General features: G+C 41.9%; 1 protein-coding gene across 1 annotated transcript in view; it reads left to right on the top strand.

The window, feature by feature from the left end:
* Window positions 1-20371, top strand: part of LOC140734770 (ninjurin-2-like) — a 228060-nt gene extending 207689 nt beyond the window's left edge. The window contains exons 2-3 of the mRNA XM_073059238.1: window positions 12095-12326; window positions 19207-20371. Of these exons, the coding sequence (XP_072915339.1) occupies window positions 12095-12326; window positions 19207-19352 (378 nt within the window). The 3' untranslated portion in view covers window positions 19353-20371. The remainder of the gene's footprint in view (window positions 1-12094; window positions 12327-19206) is intronic.
* The last annotated feature ends 399 nt before the right edge of the window (window positions 20372-20770 follow it).

Raw genomic sequence — 20770 nt, 5'->3', positions numbered from 1 at the left:
AGCTGGAAAGATCCATACTAAATAAAGTTGTAAGAAGTGTTTATAAGGGCTTTGGTGGTTGTGATAAATTAGATAGACTGCATTACGAATAGTTAAGTGTTCTTTTTTATAGCTTAATTCATTACAGCTATTTGAACCCAGCCACTGGTTATGTGTATTTATACAGTTCAAATAAAGTCTTGTATTTTTGTAGCTCCTTTCATGACTTCATAGCCTTGCAAAGTACTTTACAGACAATTAAGTAATGAGGCACTATTTGAAGTATATTTGTAGGTGTAATGTTGAAAATTGGTGCACAACAAACTCCTACAAACATCAATGCAAAATGAGCACTGAACCTATATATTTTTGGTTTTCTTCTTCTCCCCGTTCTCCTCCACCTCTTCCTCCTTCTCTGTAGGTTACAATCATACACTGTTCCCTTGATGGACACAGAAGAAAGATCAGGTTATTATCACCGGCATGCGCTGTGAAATTTGTTAATTTAGCAGCAGCAGTTCAATGCCATACATAATGTAGAAGAAGAAAAAATAACAAAAATAACAATAAATAAATAAATAAATAAATCAATTACAGTATACATATATTGAATAGATTAAAAATCGTCCAAAAAGCAGAAATAATATATATTTAAAAAGTGAGGTAGTGTTCCTGGGTTCAATGACTAAGCAATGTAGATGAGTTAAATGACTAAGCAAGAAGTTGGCAGAGAGTGTATAATTGGGAAAATGTGCGGCTATCTACTTCAGAATCAGAATCCGGTTTATTACCACTGGCATGTGACATGAAATTTGTTAACTTAGCAGCAGCAGTTCAATGCAATACCTAATGTAGAACAAAAAAGATAATAAAAATAAAAAATCAATAAGTAAATCAATTACAGTATACGTATATTGAATAGATTAAAAATCATGAAAAACACATAAATAATATGTATTTAAAAAGTGAGATAGCATCCATGCGTTCAAAGTCCATCTAGGAATCGGATGGCAGAGGGGAAGAAGCTGTTCCTGAATCGCTGAGTGTGTGCCTTCAGGCTTCTGTACCTCCTACCTGATGGTAACAGTGAGAAAAGGGCAAACCCTGGGTACTGGAGGTCCTTAATAATGGACGCTGCCTTTCTGAGACACCGCTCCTTGAAGATGTCCTGGGCACTTTGTAGGCTAGTACTCAAGATGGAGCTGACTAAATTTACAAAGCTCGGCAGCTTCTTTTGGTCCTGTACAGTAGCAACCACAACCGCCCCCCCCCCCCACCATACCAGACAGTGATGTAGCCTGTCAGAATGTTCTCCACGGTATTTCTATAGAAGTTTTTGAGTGTTTCTGTTGACATACCAAATTTCTTCAAACTCCTAATGCAGTATAGGTGCTATCTTGCCTTCTTTATAACTGCATCGATACATTGGGACCAGGTTAGGTCCTCAGAGATCTTGACACCCAGGAACTTGAAACTGCTCACTCTCTCCACTTCTGATCCCTCTATGAGGGATCTTACCCTTCCTGAAGTCCACAATCAGCTCTTTCCTCTTACTGATGTTGAGTGCCAGGTTGTTGCTGCAACACCACTCCACTAGTTGGCATATCTCACTCCTGTACACCTTCTTGTCTCCATCTGAGATTCTACCCACAATGGTTGTATCATCAGCAAATTTATAGATGGTAGTTGGGCTATGCCTAGCCACACAGTCATGGGTATAGAGAGAGTAGTGCAGTGGGCTAAGCACACATCCCTGAAGTGTACCAGTGTTGATCATCAACGAGGAGGAGATATTATCACCAATCTGCACAGATTATGGTCCTCCTGTTAGGAAGTCGAGGATCCAATTTTAGAGGGAAGTACAGATTGTGGGAATGATGGTGTTAAATGTTGAGCTATAGTTGATGAAAAGCATCCTGACATAGGTCTTTGTATTGACCAGGCGGTCTACGGCCCTGTGAAGAGCCATTGAGATTGCTTCTGCCATTGACCTATTGTGGCCACAGGCAAACTGCAGTGGGCCCAGGACCTTGCTGTGGCAGGAGTTCAGTCTAGTCATGACCAAACTCTCAAAGCATTTCGTCACTGTAGATGTGAGTGCTACTGGGCGATAGTCATTAAGGCAGCTCACATTATTCTTCTTAGGCACTGGTATAATTGTTGCCTTTTTGAAGCAAGCGGGAACTTCTGCCCGTAGCAGTGAGAGGCAGATAGCCTCTTGAAGATCCTGAACCATACGTTGTCTATCCTCAGTAGTGAGCAACGGCAAACCAAAGAGCATTGCTTCCCTCTGCAGTTACAGGTCTCAGCTGTTGTTTCCTTATGCTATTTCCCCAGATCAAAACTTAATCAGATGACTTGAAAAGAGATAGATCCCAAGTGGCCATTTTTACTCAATCCCTACCTCCAGCCCTGGGATAGTTGCTTTATTGTCCAAGCTGACCTCACTGTGGAGGTCAGGTGATGTTAATTGAGGATGAGGTAGTTCCCTGAGCTTTGTACCTCCCCAGCTCTGGAACTTTTCTCCCCATCTGAAAGCAGACAGGCCTTGGTTTAATATCCGAAGTAAAAGACAGCCTCCAACTGTACAGCATTCCCTTGGTTGCCAAAGGAATCCTATTCTAGATTTTTGCAATTAGTGATTCTTACTATTGAGGGAACATCTCAAAAAGCAATGTGACTCTAACTTCATTCGTGTATAAATTTTAAACATATTTTATTTCCATTCAAACCGAATAATGAGGAATGCTTGCTTCAAGAATGACTAAGAAATTGTTCCTTTTCAGACATATCAAACAGCAAGCAAGGACGATAGTGATTCTGGCAAGGTGTCTGATTCAGTGATTGTTATAATTGTAGATAGTGCAAAGGTGTTAATTGAGATGTTAAGAAGTAACAGTTTGAATGGTAATGAATTAATTGTGAACCAAAATACTAGAGATTGTATCCATCGTAGCCTTTCACCCTGTCAGGACAGTCCAAATCGATTTCTGAGCTTGTAGTTGAGGGAGCTGTTCACATGAACCAACATTCCCGAGAAACAAATAATCTGGACGAGAAAACTTCTCAATGTCTTTCTTGTCTGTTTGCTCTCTCATCACACTAGCACACCTAAGGCTAGCAAGATATCGTGAAAGGGCTATTACATCAAAACTCTTCTCCTATCTGATGCCCTTTATTTAGTGTTTGTTGAAGGGAAGTCACTGAGTGATTATAACGCTCATCGCTGCCCAGCTCATCTTTTTGCCATTGGGTCAGACTGAAGGATCTCAGATAGGCAGGATTGTTGCACCCAATTTCTCAGCACTTTCAAGCTTCAAAATGCCCCTTGATGTGCAGCTCAGATGGGGAGTGATTTATGTGGATGCATTTTGACAAGGGTGTGTGCACATTTTTCACACTGTTGCTATTATCAGAATATAAGAAAAGTGGGAGCTGAATTTGTACTGAAAGCTTGCAATTTTCATGGTTGTTGTAATGTCCAGATAACTTGTTTGAATGCAATGTTGAATTATTGATCAATATTGGCCAAGGCATAAGGAATACATCTTTGCTGCGGTATGCTGATATCCACTGGGGACATACAGTAGACGGCATTGGATTAAGAGTTGCAGTTGAAGGAGGCACGTTATTTCAGAGAATGTAGCACCTTCTTGGTATTTTATGGTTTTTCCATTTTAATTTGTTTACAGACATCTCTGGAGTGGTCTATAAGTCTACACCTTATGATCAATGATGGGAATTCTACTCCTTGAGACACATCTGATGGAAGTAGCAGATTGTGGAATCAATCAATGTGTAATGCTGATGTGACGTTTGCACTGTAATTGCAGTGCTCAGGACTCCAGCCAAGACTTTCTAATAACCTTGTCTCACTGCAGCAAGGAGCCCTGCCAGCTCTATTTAAAGAAATAATTATAAGATAATCGCGAGTTGATTTTGGCTGGATATTGGAAAATTCTACCAGAGTTTGGTGCTTTTTACAGTTACTTCAAAGTACAAATTGCCGAAAGATAGCATGGGCGAACTATAAGGCTCTATGGCATAAACAAGGTTGGGAACCCCTAGGCTAAAGGATTTTTGATGACTCCAAGAGTGCTCCATAAACCAGTTTTTTTTTGGACATGATTGATTCATTAGTATGCATTTGAATTCAAGTTCAGTGTGTCTGGTAGAATGGAAAGAGGATATGCAGAATAGGCCAGGCTGAAGGAACAGGGAGCAGGTGGAACTTTGTTAGTAGGTGTCACACCATCTGAGTCCATTCAGGGAACAATTCCTCCAACTGAACCTCACAGAGGAGCGCTGATTTTCCTTCATTAAGTGTCAACCATCTGTTGCAGGCATGACAATAAATTCAGAGCGGGGGAGACCACTATGCCAGTTGAGGGCTACATTGCCAGTAAGTGGATGGTCTATAGCTTCAAGTTGACAATTACAAGGGCAATGGACTTCTACTTCCTTCCAGGCAGGAGTTGGATATTGTGCAACTTCATTGAATTTGCCATCCACCATCATGTGTGAGAGGGCACTGAGGATAGAGTGATACTATCCAGAATGGAGAAGCATTTCTTTCCACCACCGGTATAGTGAGGCTGCTGTATGTTGTATCTGCACAATACACTGCACTTAGTTGCTCTGATAGCATTTCCGAATCCATGAGCTCCACCACCAAGCAGGACAAGGGGAGCAGCTACAGGGGAACATCAGCATTTACAGGGTTCAACAGGCCTGATTTACAACTATTTACTGCTGAGTCTGTACTTCCCTGCCAGCAGTGTGGGACTGGATTTCAAGTGACAGGGCAAATAAATTAAAAATGTACTTTAAATGTTCTAATAATAATTAAAATCTGAAGTAATATGATTCCACATTTGTAAAATTAGGTTTACAGTCCCAGGGAAGCATTTTTGCTGTACTTAAGATATCCTACCCTTGAAATCTCACATTCAGCCTAAATTCCTGACCAGTTTAGTAGTTATTATGAAGGCAATTATCAAAACCTCACTTTCTTGCATGGATTTCAATACTCAGCTCATTAGACAGAAATCAACATAGCAAAACTTTTGATGGAACAATACAAATTGCACCGAGGGTTCAGGAGTTCCACATTTGGCTTCAACCATATGGATCCCACAAAGATTTTACTCCATAACACCAGATTGTTTTCTGTCTCACCATTATTTTTGTAATATTTGGGTGAATATGTTGCTGTTACACCATCATTTCTTTACTGCTCTAAGATCTCCTTCTCAATGTTTCTAACAAATCAAAATTTAAATGTTAGTGACTCAAAGAGTCTCTGTTGCAGAGACTAGTGAAAATTTGTGATATTGTATTGAACATTTAGGGCAGGTGGGTCTGATGTCACCATTTTTTGTTGCAGGGTATCTTAAAAAAATTAGTTCTTTATATTAATCCGAGATCAAGGATCAACTTTATTCACCATAAACATATACATTTACGTATATTAGGAAATCTGCTGTGCTACGTGTATCAAAAGTTCAATGACTGGAAAGAGTAATGAATTATGTTGAATAAAGTTAGAAATGTGGAATAAAATGGGCATTCATGCATAAATACCAGCATTATTTACAATGTAAATAGCATTATAAAAAGCGATGTGTTTACAGTGCAGTGCAGTGACTAAGGTAATAGATGGAGGGGAATGGGGACAATGCTTGGGACATAAATTGGTCAGCTGATTAAAATGTGGCTAGAATTAAGACATTATATAAGAAAAAACAAATAATCTTACTTTCTTCATAAAGAAAGGCCACAAAGCCGGAGGATCCAGGGACTGTATAAAATGCACAATCTTCTTTCTGATTTTGATGTATCCAGTGCCATCTTGTGGTTATTACTGGACATCTTTCCAGATCCTGCTTCTTTAAGCGGAAAGAGCACGGGCACATTCAGTAATTGGGTTTTCTGTAACAACACAGTTACCTCCTGACAAGAGTGCATTGCCATCAAAAAGAAGCTTCATCCTTTTCATGCATGGAGATGGTCACAAATTGCAAACAGCAGACTGAAGAACTAGATGCGGGTGTCTCTGAGAGTATCTACTCCTAACTGTGGGAGAGTTCCCACATCCAACCCTGAAAATTGTGTGCGTCCTAGTGAAACCCCTCCTTGAGACCATCTACAACGGCAGGTGGATTTTTTCGTGGAGCTAGTGAGAGATGCCATGGATGGTGTTGCAGAGTGGACGTTCATTCATCGGCTTTCTCCCCCACCTGATTTTGCTTTGGATTTTCAAGAAGATAAAAGATGAAGAGTTGTTATCAAAGTGGAATGACGAATTCTCAGCAGTGCTCGGAAGCCCTTGATTCTTGGCTCGTGTTAAGTTAATGGAACGCAGTTAGCAAAAGATAAGATCCATAGCCGGCATGAGAGAGCGTGTAGAATATATAACCTGTAATTCTTGTTCTGCAGACACCTCCAAAAATAGAAGGGTACCCCAAAGAATGACAGGCAGAAAAAATGTTGAACCCCAAAGACCCCCCCCACACACATGCAGCAGCAAAGAATCAATCCTGTCCCTCCCCCACCTACTTCAGCAAAAGTTATCAGCACCCTCCGGCCAGCAAGCAATAGCAAAGCCTCAAGAAAGACCATGGTCTACAGTACAGCAAAAACTAATTGCTCACAGTGCCAGTCTTGTGCCAAAAGTCACAATTCAAACCTAGACCCTTAGGCCCATTGAGACCATGTTGACCATCCACCATACTAATCCTACCCCAACCCATTTTATTCTCTCACATTCCCACCAACTCTCCCCAGATTCGGCCACTCACCTGTATTCCCAGGGGCCGTTTACCAATGTGGGAGGAAACCTGAGCACCCAGAGGAAACACACATGTTTACAGGGACACTCCACACAGGCAATGCCAGAGGTCAACACCTAACCTGGGTTGCTGAGGTCTTGAGGCTCAGAAAGTGGAGAGTAGGTCAAAGAGGAGAAAGTCATTGGCTATCTTCGGTCTATGAACATCATACAAAGAAAATTCTTTAAAAAGGACTGCAGCTGTCTAAAATGGAAACAGAAAACACTGGGAATACTCAGCAGGTCAGGCTGAGAAACATAACCAATGCTTTAGGTCAAGGATTCTTCATCAGAACATCAGTATTTCTAGAATTGTCAGTTTTTTTTATATGAACTGGGGCAAGACTGTATCTAGTTGTGAAAACAAATTCCCCAGTAGGGACAGTACCAGGGTTCACACATCATCATGTAACTGACAGGTGATTATACCTATGGAGTTGAAAACAAAGGTGCCTTAAAAATAAAGTGTGCGGTACATATGGAGAATGAAAGTGTGACCAGTCTGGGTCACAGTCAAACAGCTGAGAAATGTGTGGGTTTGGGTGTGTTTTGATTTGCTTTTTAGTGGAGTCGGCACAATATTGTGGGCTGTTCCTGTACTGTACTCTTGCCTGCTCTAAATGAAGTGGAGAAATGTATAAAAAGAAAGACCAAGAAGGGATGAAGGATGTGATTTAGTTTCCGATCAAGATAGTTCTAATTCTGCATTTCAGAGGACTAATGGCTTGAAACTAGAAGAGTTAAGCTGTTAATAAACTGCAAGTCTTCAGCTTCTGCCACCTCTCACAGTTCCTTGATACCAGATGAAACTGCAGGAGTCAGGATGGAATTTTTAATGTGTTTGCCATTCTGACTGAAAAGGAACAAATTTATTAAAAAGGATTTATTGTTAGATTTATTAAATGGTACCCTTTTCCCAATATGTGTAAAACACAATTCTGTTTTTTGAAATTAGCGTTATATGTATGTGCTGTGATGTTGTGTCCCAGCTGTTTGCAGGATAGGCAAGCCAGGGCAGTACAATATGTTGAGCAAGCTGTTGCCCATGCAGCAAGCACCCCGTCTCATGCAGCAAAATGGCAGAAACGAATACAGTTTGGCACCAGTGGCACTGCAGGAGTTGCCAGTCAGCATTGAACTCAACGTAGGACTCCAGCCCCGGATTGTTCCTCGGCGTTTGCTCCTGAAACCTTCCCCATGAGTGGTATAGCTGCAAAGCAGCAGAGGTCTGAAATCACAGTTTTCCTTCTCCTAGATGAGCTGCCAACCACAGCTGACGAGCCAAATCTGCCTGAAGTAACTGGTTTTAAGGTGCCAGTAATCCACCTTTGCCACTTCTCCTGTCAGTAGAAATGGTTCCACCAGGCTTAGAAGCTCAGCCACACATGATGGCCAGGAGCTAGACTTGGCTGTCAGAGGCAATATGGGATGCACACCATTGGGAGCATTTAATAGGGAGTGGGAGTTATTCCCCAGAGCCATCCCCCAGCTAAAACAACCTTAAGGAACTGTGCCATAAGTGCTACTTGAAATTATATCTGAAAGGAAGCTAACATATTAAAGTTGCAGATGAGAATCTGTTGTAAGTTTACAGCTGAATAAAGACAGAACGATCATTTCCTGTACTTTTTTTTTATTACCCCCATTCAGCTTTTTTTAAAAACGATATCATCCTTATGTTATTTGAGATTAGCCCATTGCAGCATTCCTGCAAGTAGTAGTTTACTTGAAACAAGCTGATGAGACATGCCCATCCCTGCTGGCAGAATCTAATTTGTCAACACTGGGATCCTCAAAAAAGAACATATCACCACACAAGAATGTAAGATTGTGAGGAGTTTTTCATTTTGTAGTGGAGCTGGTTTTTATGTGCTTCTTTAACGAAGCGCATCCAAAAGGTATAACCGTATGTGTTGGGTTCAGGTCAGATTTGGTGTATATTGTCATAAAGCGTCAGCTTCAGGTTAGGTCTGGCTGTGGTGTACTGGGCTGGCTTCATACTTCATCTGAACTCGGTTCATTTGCTTTGTGTAAAAGTTGTTTTTATGATGATAGTGGCTTGGGTCAGGTCAGAAGGAGTTGGAATTGACAGGGGTCGTGTGTTTAATTTTAGATTCTTGTGACCCCCCCCCCCCCCACCCCCAGCTGCATCTCTCTAGTTCTTCTATAATGTTAGGTCACAGTCCACACAAAACAAAACTCAACATTAGTTGGCAATAAACGGACCATCATGGCACTTAAAATGGGGATGGACATAAAAAGAATGTAAAACAACACAGAAAATGCTGGAGGAACTCAACAGATCAGGCAGCATCTATGGAAAGAATACACAGCTGACATTTCAGGCCAAGACCCTTCATCAGGACTGGAGAGGAAGTGGTAGATGCCTGAATAAGAGAATAAAAGAATGTAAACACTTGTTTGGGGATTGAGCATTGTCGATGCAAAGGTCACCATAAGGCATTAGAGCACAATTAGGCATTCGGCCCATTGAGTCTGCATCACCATTTCATCATGGCTGACCCATTTCCCTCTCAACCCCATTGTCCTGAGTTCTCCCTGTAACCTTTCATGCCCTGACTAATCGAGAACCTATCAAGCTCCACCTTAGCAACACCTAATGACTTGGCCTCCACAGCCGCCTGTGGCAGTGAATTCCACAGATTCGCCACCCTCTGGCTAAAGAAATTCCTCCTCATCCCCTCTCTAAATGGATGTCCCTCCATTCTGAGGCTGCACCCTCTGGTCCTAGACTCCCCCACTATAGGAAACATCCTCTCCAGGCCTTTCAACATTCGATAGGTTTCAATGAGATCCTTCCTCATTCTTCTAAATTCCAGTGAGTAAAGGGCCAGAGCCATCAATCAGTTCTCATATAATAACCCTTTCATTCCCGGAATCATTCTCATGAACATCCTTCGAATCCTTTTCAATGTCAGCACATCTTTCCTTAAATTATAAGCCCGAACCTGCTTACAATATTCCAAGTGAGGCCTCGCTGGTGCCCTATAAAGCCTCAGCATTATATCCTTGCTTTTATATTCTCGTCCTCTCGAGGTGAATGCTGACATTGCCCGAGTCAGTGGCGAGGAAGGTGCAGAGTAGGAATGAGCCTATCTTCCTCTGGGTGTTAGCACCCTGAAGCATGAAGATACTTGCGGGCTGCCAGCACAATCCTTGGACTGCGGTAGATGGGTGCCACAATAAGCAGCTATTCACAGATATCTCAAAGATTTGAAGAGGGCACTAAATGCAGCATTCCAAGTATGGAGATGACACAAAATTATTTGAATGTGAGTTATGAAAAAGAATGCAAAGGGGCTCCCATGTGAAATGGACAAATGAGGTGAATTGGCATAGCAGGTGCAGTTTGACAGATTATCCACTTTGGTTCTAAAAATATGAAGTCAGGTTATTATCTGAACTGGGGAAGGTGCAACGAGACCAGGGTGACCTTGTATGTCAGTTGCTGCCAGCAAGTGTTCAGATGCAGCAAGCAATTAGGAATGCAAGTGGTAGCTTAGCCTTCATTGAAAGAAGATTTGAGTGCAGGAGCAAGGAAGTTGTTTTGCAGCTGCACATGGCCTTAGCGACGCCTCACCTGAAATTCTGTGTGGCATTTAGAATTGCCTGAGGAAGGACAATTGTCTATGGGGTAGGTAGTGCACAAGGGCTCCCTAGACTGGTCCCTAATCCAGCTGTACTGATGAAGGGGGAGAGATCAAGTCCTATAGACACTGGTGCAGAGAAGAATGAGAGAGTATCTCATAGAAACTATAACATTTCTACAGGATAATGGAATATGTTCCCAAAGGCTGGCAAATCCTTAATTAGGATCTATAGTCGTGGTTTATGAGTTATGCCACACGGAACTGAGAAAAAGGGAAAATACTTCACCCAAAGTATAGTGAATCTGTCAAATTCTCTACTACAAAAGGAGTGGGGTTATTAAAAGTCATTAATTACTGATAAGAAGGAGGAAGATTCTTCTCGCCAAAGGGATCAAGAGGTAAGTGAAGAAGAAAGGAACAGGGTTCTGAAGTGGATGATCAACAGTTTTGTGTTGAATGATGCAGTAGGCTCAAAGAACCAAGAGGTTGACTCCTGCTCCCTTTTATGTCTAATGCCCGACACCAGTAAAACTGTATAGTTACTATATATAACTTCATATATACTGTAAAGCTTTATGCTATAAAACTAGTTACTCTATATACCAGTTACCATATAGTTACTGGTGGATATGTCTCAAATATTGCGATCTTTATGCATCCTGCACAATTTGATAAAATAAACATCTCATAAGAACATAAGAAATTGGAACAGGATGATGCTGTTTGCTTTCCTCTTGCTCCCTTTTTCACTAATTTTCAAGCTCAGCTCCATTTCCCTCTGCTAAATCCATCAGGTCTGGTAACTTGTTGTGTTTCATCTGAATGCATAGGAATAATCATTACAATAGTTAAAAAGTAGAGAGGCAGTGGACAAATTGTTTGAAAATCATATTTCCATATTTAATTTTAAGTTCTGTGTATGATTACTTTTCAAAACTTGCAGATACTGGAATTAGTAAAAGCTCAGCAGGTCAGGCAGAGTCTGTTGGGTAACTAATGCAATTACTATTCCCATTCAATATACTTTTATCAGGAGGTAAGAGTAGAAGACAAATCTATTTTTATTTCAGAGAAAACGGGTGGGTGACGAGGATAAAAGGAATGTTTACAATTCCACAAAATTCAGCTGATGTTGCTGGTGTCGCCTGAAAAAGGGTGGTGATGGGAGGAGATGCACATGGCGGGAAGTGAGTGAGATAGAGAACAGGAAAAGCAGACACAGTGCTGGAACTATGAGCCGCAGAGCACACCAACTGCTGAAAGAAAAGAGAATGCTGGGAATATTTAACAAGCCATGTGGTATTTATGGATAGCGAGGGGAAAAATCTACCTTAATGATACAGTTAGATGGCAGTAGGTCAGAACTAGGCAATTCTGAAACAAACAGGAACTGATGTTTGTCTGAAAATGTTGAATTCAGTATTGAATTCCAAGGGCTACAACATGCCAGGAAGAAAGTTGGGATGTTGTTCCTTGGTTTACATGGAGTAGGGGATCAGTGTCTACTAACGGGCACGAGGGAGGACTGGTTGGGCCAGGGGTTGAGCCTTTAATAGCAAATTCAAAGGAATTACATTTCATGTCGCATCACTCCCCAAATGACCCCTCACCCTAAGAAAACCCACAGGTAGCTTATCTGAGATAACTTTCTTTCTTTCTTCTATACCTTCCATAGGGTGAAGAGACCGGTCCAGCACTGGTGGCACCATTCAACTTCAACAAGTATGCCACAATAAAGAGCATGGCAGAGGGCATGCTGGATGTCACCTTACTCATGTCGAACGCAAAGCAGCTGGCACTAGTCATCAATCAAGGACCGGAGTACAAATTCTACATTCCTCTTACTGTCCTCATTTGTCTCTGCCTCTTAATTCAGATTGTTATCTTCTTATTCCTTATCTTTATCGGTGAGTGTATTCAGCTGTTTATAGCTGCTAACTTCATTCATGAGCTGGCTCAGTTTGTCAAGTTTGATCACGGGGGTGTGCTGTGTTAATGACAGAGGTCTAATTGGTATTTAAGTTTGATAGGGTTGGTTAACTGGGATAACCTACACTGGCTGAGTGGAATTCCAGCAACACACCATCATTGGCTGCCTTGCTAGATGGACCAGAGAGAGCCTATGAGTTTCAGTTGAACATACTGTAGTTGACGATGAAGGGGCATTGTGGTTGGAGCCAGATTTTGGCTGCCATTCTACAAGCAAACATGAACTGGGAAAATAGGAAAAATAATCTCAATGTGGGAAAGAGCATACTCCAAGTTTCAACTCCTGCTCCATGGCCTTGGAGCAAAATCAAAGTAAAAGGATACTTATTAGCAAAGTATGTATACAGAATACAAATCTGAGATTACATAAAATTATAACCATAAGACATAGGAGCAGAATTAGGCCATTTGGCCCATCAAGTCTGCTCCGCCAGTCAATCATGGCTGATCCTTTTTTCCCCTCCTCAGCCCCAGTCCCCAGCCTTCTCCCAATAATCTTTGATGCCGTGTCCATCAAGATCCGCCTTAAATACACCCAAAGACCTGGCCTCCACACATTCCACAAATTCACCACCCACTGGCTAAAGACATTTCTCCATATCTCTGTTTAAAATGAATGCCCCTCTATCCTGAGGCTGTGCCCTCTTGTCCTAGACTCTGCCACTAAGTGAAACATCCTTTGCACATCTACTCTGTCTCAGCCTTTCAATATTCGGAAAGTTTCAACGAGATCCCCCCCCCCCCCCCCATCCTTCTAAATTCCAGTGAGTACAGACCCAGAGCCATCAAATATTCCTCCTGTGATAACCCTTTCATTCCCAGAATCATCCTTGTGAACCTCCTCTGAACCCTTTCCAAGGCCAGCATATCTTTTCTTAGGTGAGGAGCCCAGAACTATTCACAATACTCAATGTGAGGCCTCACCAGTGCCTTATAAAGCCTCAGTGTCACGTCCCTGCTTAATGTTGGATTCTGCCCTCTCCCCTTCCTCTGCCTGAATGACAAAGTGGACCTGAAATCCCGTTCATCCACTCCGCTGATCTCTACCAACTGCCAGTAACGGTTCTCTTTTCAGGTTCTTGAAGTTTTTTTTGTGACCTTGTGAAGTGGTAACTAAAGAATTTTGTGCTTAAAGTAGTTAGTGATATCTTGTGATCATTGGTACATGTCTAGCCTTAGGCGCACTTTGATTTATACCACCCCCACACCCAATATTTGAGTGCTCCATCACACTCCACTCACCCTTCAATAATCCACACTCCACACCCACATCCTCGAACACACATGCACTGCGTTTACAACCATATCACAAGATCATTGCGTAACACTTTCAGGCGTGCCTTCTTCTTTCCTGCCAAATCAGTGAGATGGAACTGAAGGCTGGAGAGTGAACTAGAGGACAGATCTGCCTGCATGTCTAGGTCCCAGATGCTGCCCAAAGTATAGGCATCTGCTATTAAGCCTCTGACTGGCAGCAAGTCCGAGGAAAAAGAGAAAATCTGCAGATGCTGGAAATCCAGCAACACACACAAAATGCTGGAGGAACCCAGCAGGCTAGGCAGCATCTACGGAAAAGAGTACAGTTGACATCTCAGCCCAAAACATCAACTGTACTCTTTTCCGTAGATGCTACCCGGCAGCTGAGTTCCTCTGGCATTTTGTGTGTGTTCCGAGGAAAAAGCATAGTTTTTCAAATCTTGCACATTAATCTTCTTTTCCAGACATATCACCTCAAGCTAAATTCATAACGTTTTCTGAATTACCAGTTGCAAATGTGCCAGAATGTTTACCGAGGCATATGCAGGCACCAAGACATCAATAATTTGCCCCTTGATTTCAGATTTGCAGCCGCCACCTCTGATTTGAAATTTTTCTGTAAGTAGGAATATTGCTTCTGGATGAGGAATCGGTTAATCACCAGGCACCAGTGAACTGTACAAACACGAGAAAATCTGCAGATGCTGGAAACCCAGAGCAACACACATAAAATGCTGGAGGAACCCAGCAGGCCAGGCAGCATCTATGGAAAAGAGCAAACAGTCTACGTTTCGGGCTGAGACCCTTCATCAGGACAACAATCAACGTTTCAAGCCAAGACCCTTCACCGGGACTCAGCAGTTGATGTTTTGTCAAAATGTCAACTATTAACTCTTTTCAATAGATGCTGCCTGGCCTTCTGAGTTTCTCCCATTTTGTGCATGATACCAGTGAACTGTAGGCAGGACAAGAGGTGAGCAAAGGTCAAGGCCGAGGCCTGACAGGGGACTTTGCTGAGGCAGCCTAGAGGAAGGGCTGGAGGGTATGAACTGTGAACAAGGCTATGAACAACAAGCTCTGAATGCTGCCATCATGGCTGTATTCAAGGGGGCTTGGTGCCTGGCAATCTTTTCTCTGGTCGATTATTAAACTGGCTGAAGCACTCCTGAATGGTAGAGTCAGTATTTCCTTACAGTATGAATCTGCTGTCCACTGTCATGGAAACCACATTTACATCTCATTTACATATTCTATCAGTGCCTTCATGTCAGCGAGACAAGCCACCACGGTGTTGCCTCAGTATCAAGGAGGGAAGTGTGTGCATTCCATAGCTGAGCAGTCCACAGATCAAGGAACTTGCCAGATAGCTTGAGATTATTGTTGAAGAAACACAGAAGTCTCTGCAGATGCCAGGTACGGACTCAGAAGGCAGGGAGGAGAGAGCCACGGAGATTAATGTCAGGCTCAATGCAGGCAGTGAATCTGGGTGATCAATCTCAGAACCTGGATATAGCGAAGCAGATTTTGTGATATGATTTGTTACTGCATCAATAAAGCATAATATTAATAAATATAGTTTCAGTTTCATTGGTCAAGGCCAGTATTTTAGATTCCAATACCTTTTCGGACCATCTGTAGGTCAAACATTAGTAAATCCCTCAGGCCCTCTTGCTCACCTTTTTAAAACTCTGTCAATCGTGACATGCTCCAATAATCTGAAGCCCCCTCGTGTGTCCAATTATTGACAAATTTTTAAACTGATGTCTTAGGCTTCAATGTTTTCTGGGATTACCGCCACTTTGTGGGAAGGATGTGACCTCTTTGGCCAGGGTGTGGAGGAGCATCCCCAGACGATACCTGGTTTGTAGTATTTCACTTATAAAGAGAAGCGCGGTATGTTTGATTTGTTTTCTCTAGAGTGGAGGAGACTGCAGTCTGACCTAATAGAGGCATAAAAAGTTATGAGAGATAGATAGAATAGAACCATCGAACATTACAGCACAGTACAGGCCCTTCAGCCCTCCATGTTGCGCCGACCCATATAATCCTTAAAAAAAGAGTACTAAACCCACACTACCCCATAACTCTCTATTTTTCTTTCATCCATGTGCCTGTCCAAGAGGCTCTTAAATACCCCTAATGTTTCAGCCTCCGCCACCATGCCTGGCAAGTCATTCCAGGCACTCACAACCCTCTGTGTAAAAAAACTTACCCCTGATGTCTCCCCTAAACTTCCCTCCCTTAATTTTGTACATATGCCCTCTGGTGTTTGCTATTGGTGCCCTGGGAAACAGGTACTGACTATCCACCCTATCGATATTAAAATGTTTTTTTCCCTTTGGTGGGGGTATATAACATAAGAGGGAACTGATAAAAAATGAGAGATAGGAGGTTTCAAAAGGATCTAAGGAAGGAGTATCTTCATGCAGAGGGTCCTTCATCACTGGAATGTACTGCCTGAAGAGGTTGTACAGGGGTACTCTCAGAACATTTACAAAGCATCTAGACAAAGAAAGCATACAAAGCAGTGGGCCAAATGCAGGTAAACGTGATCAGTTTTCTGTAGGCAAATACAATGGTTGGCACAGACGTAGTGGCCTGTATCTGAGTAATATGACTTTATAATATAAAACAGTATAGAATAACAAGAGTTGAGGTCGCTGTTAGCCAGAGTTGACCATGGATATTGCATCCTAGCTGTCAACGAAGATGTTATAAGAGCCTTCCTAAAGATAAATCCAAGGAAGGCGACGGGCCCAGATGGCGTCCCAGAACGGGTTCTCCGGGCCTGTGCAAGCGAGCTAGCTGGAGTGTTTGCTGACATCTTCAACTGCTCCCAGCTTCAGTCTAAGATCCCCAAGTGTTTTAAGAAGGCAACGATAATCCCAGTGCCGAAGAAAAGCAAGGTGGCATGCCTGAATGACTACCGACCTGTGGCTCTGACATCAATTGCTATGAAGTGCTTCGAGCGATTGGTTATGGCACACATCAACCATTACCTACCGGTCAACCTCGACACTTTGCAATTCACCTGCCGGAGCAACAGGTCAACGGCAGATGCCATCTCTCTGGCACTACATTCCTCCTTAGAACACCTGGAGAATAAAGACGCATATGTAAGGCTCCTTTTCGTTGACTACAGCTCTGCCTTTAATACCATCATTCCAAATAAACTGATTCCTAAGCTCTGGAACCTGGGTCTCAGCTCTCAGATCTGCAGCTGGATCTTCAACTTCCTCACAGACAGGACCCAGGCTGTAAAAATAGGGGACAAGCTCTCCTCTACAATCACTCTGAGCACCGGTGCCCCACAAGGCTGTGTACTCAGCCCCCTGCTGTACTCACTGTACACCCATCATTGTGTAGCCAAGTTTCCATTGAACTCAATATATAAGTTTGCTGATGACACCACAATTGTAGGCTGTATCTTGGGTAATGATGAGTCTGAGTACAGAGAGGAAATTAAGAACCTGGTGGCATGGTGCGAAGACAATAACCTATCCCTCAACGTCAGCAAGACGAAGGAATTGGTTGTTGACTTCAGAAGGAGTAGCGGACCACACAACCCCATCTACATCGGTGGTGCACAGGTGGAACAGGTCAAAAGCTTTAAGTTCCTCGGGGTGAATATCACAAATGACCTGACTTGGTGTAACCAAGCAGAGTCCACTGCCAAGAAGGCCCACCAGCGCCTTTACTTCCTGAGAAAGCTGAATAAATTTGGCCTGTCCCCTAAAACCCTCACTAATTTTTATAGGTGCACTGTAGAAAGCATTCTTCTAGGGTGCATCACAACCTGGTATGGAAGTTGTCCTGTCCAAGACTGGAAGAAGCTGCAGAAGATCGTGAACATAGCCCAGCACATCACACAAACCAATCTTCCATCCTTGGACTCACTTTACACCACAGCACTCACAGTGCTGCCGGGATAATCAAGGACACGACCCACCCAGCCAACACACTTTTTGTCTCTCTTCCCTCCGGGAGAAGGTTCAGGAGCTTGAAGATTCATAAGGCAAGATTTGGGAACAGCTTCTTTCCAACTGTGATAAGACTGCTGAACAGACCCTGACCTGGATCTGGGTCGTACCTTCCAAATATCTGGACCTGACTTGCACTACCTTACTTTCCCTTTTCTATTTTCTAATCATGATTTATAATTTAAATTTTTATTATATTTACTTCGATTTGTACTTCAGGGAGCATGAAGCGCAGAATCAAATATTGCTGTGATGATTGTACGCTCTAGTATCAATTGTTTGGTGACAATAAAGTAAAGTAAAGTAGATATGCTAGTCTGGACAGTACGATATGGAGACCAAGCTGTTGCCCATGTAGCAAGCTCCCCCTCTCCGTGCATATGACAAACCCAAAGGAATAGCAGACCGATACACTTTGGCAGCAGCAGCTTCACAGGAGTTCCCAGACAGTGTTTATCTCAATGTAGGACTGCCTCAGCCACTCCAGCTCTCGATTTTTCCCTCGTAGCTTACTCCCAGAGCCTTCCCCATGAGTGGTGTAGCTGCAAGGCAGTGGAGCTTGAGCTCAGAGTTGTCCTTCTAGATAAACTGCCAACCACGGCTGATGAGCCCACCTGCCCGAAGCCACTGGTTCCAAGGTGCCAGTAACCAACCTTTGCCCCTTCTCCTGTCAGCAGAAACAGTTTCACCGGGCTTAGTAGCTAAGCTGCACGTGAAGGCCAGGAGCTAGTCTTGGTTGTCAAAGGTGCATGACTTTGTGAGCATTTAATAGGTAGTGGGAGCTTATCCCGATTACCACCCTTGCTGTAACAACCTTAAGGAACTTTAATAAATAGAATATCATATATATTGTGGAAGAACATTGGAAACTATTTTAAATATGAAACACTGTCTTGAGATGACTTCAACCATACGATCTTTCAGAAGACAAAGTCTCTACTTTTAGAGCATCTGAATATTGATAAAGTTATAAAAATACAAATAACATTAAAGAACATAGTATTATTAAGAGATGACTAGTATAGTAGCCTTATGTATAAGTTATTGTGCTACCTAGCTGGACACCTGGGTTGATGATCTAGATTAATCAACTCAAATCTCATGACAGCAGCAAGGAAATTAACCTCAGTTATTTGAATAAATTCTGAAATTTGAAAGTAGGAATCAGTAATGTTGAAGATGAACTATTGAATTTTACATTTCTTCAGAGCAGAAAATTGGCAGCTCTTACCCCCTTTGGCTTTGTGTATGGTCCCAGCCACCTGTCTCAATCTATATGTTGTTGAAGACCTCAACGACATGTTTGGCTTTTCTTTGCTCTCTTACTGATAATCAATAAAGGACTTTCCATGCCACTCACATCTTACAAATGGACATAATTTTATTTGTTGGAGTCGAACAGTAGGTTTGGCTTGACTGTATTAGAAATAGGGTTTTACATTGTGGTTATCACAGTTAAGAAGAACTACAATGTGTTTTATATGCTAATTCTATGTAACATAGAAGCTTGTCTTTTAATTAACCATCAGTTTAATCTTCTAATCTGCTCATTTTTGTACAGCTAAAACCAATGTGAATGAAGTTGAAAAACAGAAAAAGCTGAATCTATGGAACATCATTGTCACTTTCCTCATTGGGACCACACTTTTTCTTAACGTATTCATCACAGCACTTATGCCGGGAAAGAAAGACATTACGTTGACCTAAGGACTCCCAAGTGTAAGCAAAGTTGAAGGGGCAGCATTTTTAAATCTACAAGATTGGTCTACGGTCCTACAGCAGTATTTCAGACATACCGTTTGCAATTATTAAATAAAAAGAAAATGCCTTTTGTATTTTTAATTACTTTTGTCTAATGTGATGGGCTTATTAAACTAAGATGTGTAGTTGCGCTGAAAAGAGGATGGACATCATAAGTACTCATGATTCTTATGTTTCCAGAGATTAATATAATGTCCTGATGCTTTATTAGTATTTATTTATACCAAGGCTGTCAATATACTAGACAGACTGATACAGGCAACTAGTTCACCACTTGAACATTAAATTTTTGACACCAGGGAGGATAACATTTTAATCCACAGCCTTCCTGTAATTTTTGCTATGAACTAATTGATCATAAATGTAAAATAACCCCTTGCATATTTTGATATTATTAAGCAATGACACCACTATTTAACTTGAAATCTTCTGTTTTAACTTGTATGGAGCAGTGACTAACTGAGTGATAACTATACAGAAATGTAACGAATTCAATGCCGAGCAAGTATTTTGCATGAACAAAGTTTTGACTATGATCTTGAAATAACTTCAGTATATCATTGCGTCCATATAACATGCAAGTTCATTTTTTAAAAAAGAGATTCTTAGCCACAATACATGTGGATTGCACATTAACTATCTTGAAATAGTTTGCAGATGACTTGGAGGCGAGCTGAAGAATTTGTAACATTACTAACTTGGCATTAGACAGTTTCAGAACTGACACTGCCCCACGTGTTTCTACCTGCAGAGAACGTGTTCTGGGTTCAGTGCAATCGGGACTGTGGTGTGGCTGGGAATTCAAGGAAGCTGTGGCATTTGGCAGTTTAAATGTTGATAGGGGAGGATTTGAACCAGCACTTTGAATGTTGACGGAGGATAGAAAACCTACATTTTGAAAGGATACTATTCTCAATACTAAGAAACTAAATGTGACTTATGCAAATAAAATAATTAAAATAGTATTTCTCCGTGTGTTCTTCCTTGGATGCTCACAAACCAAGTATGGCTTATGGCTCCACACATCAACACTTCCCTCACAGTTTAGGAATTCCCTCAATGTTGCTACTGTCCTATTATTTTGTAGATGCTGAAGCTGTGGCTGTCTCACTTGAGCCAGATGGAATTAAATTATATTTAATGCGTTCAGATTGGGTGGCTGTCCAGGGGTTCCCAATCTTTCTTATTGCACGGACCCTAATCATTCCCAGGTTGGGAACCTCTGCTCTGAACAAACTATAGGTCCCTGGATTCAAGCGGCCTCCTTATAGATGAATGCACTAATGAGCTCTTCAGATGTTTCATTGTTTTAAAGTAAAATTTTACATTGGTGGAAGTGTTGTCATTTAGTCACACATTGTCAT

This window comes from Hemitrygon akajei, chromosome 10, assembly GCF_048418815.1.
Source record: "Hemitrygon akajei chromosome 10, sHemAka1.3, whole genome shotgun sequence".
Taxonomy (NCBI): domain Eukaryota; kingdom Metazoa; phylum Chordata; class Chondrichthyes; order Myliobatiformes; family Dasyatidae; genus Hemitrygon; species Hemitrygon akajei.
This window is presented reverse-complemented; position numbering and strand designations above follow the sequence as displayed.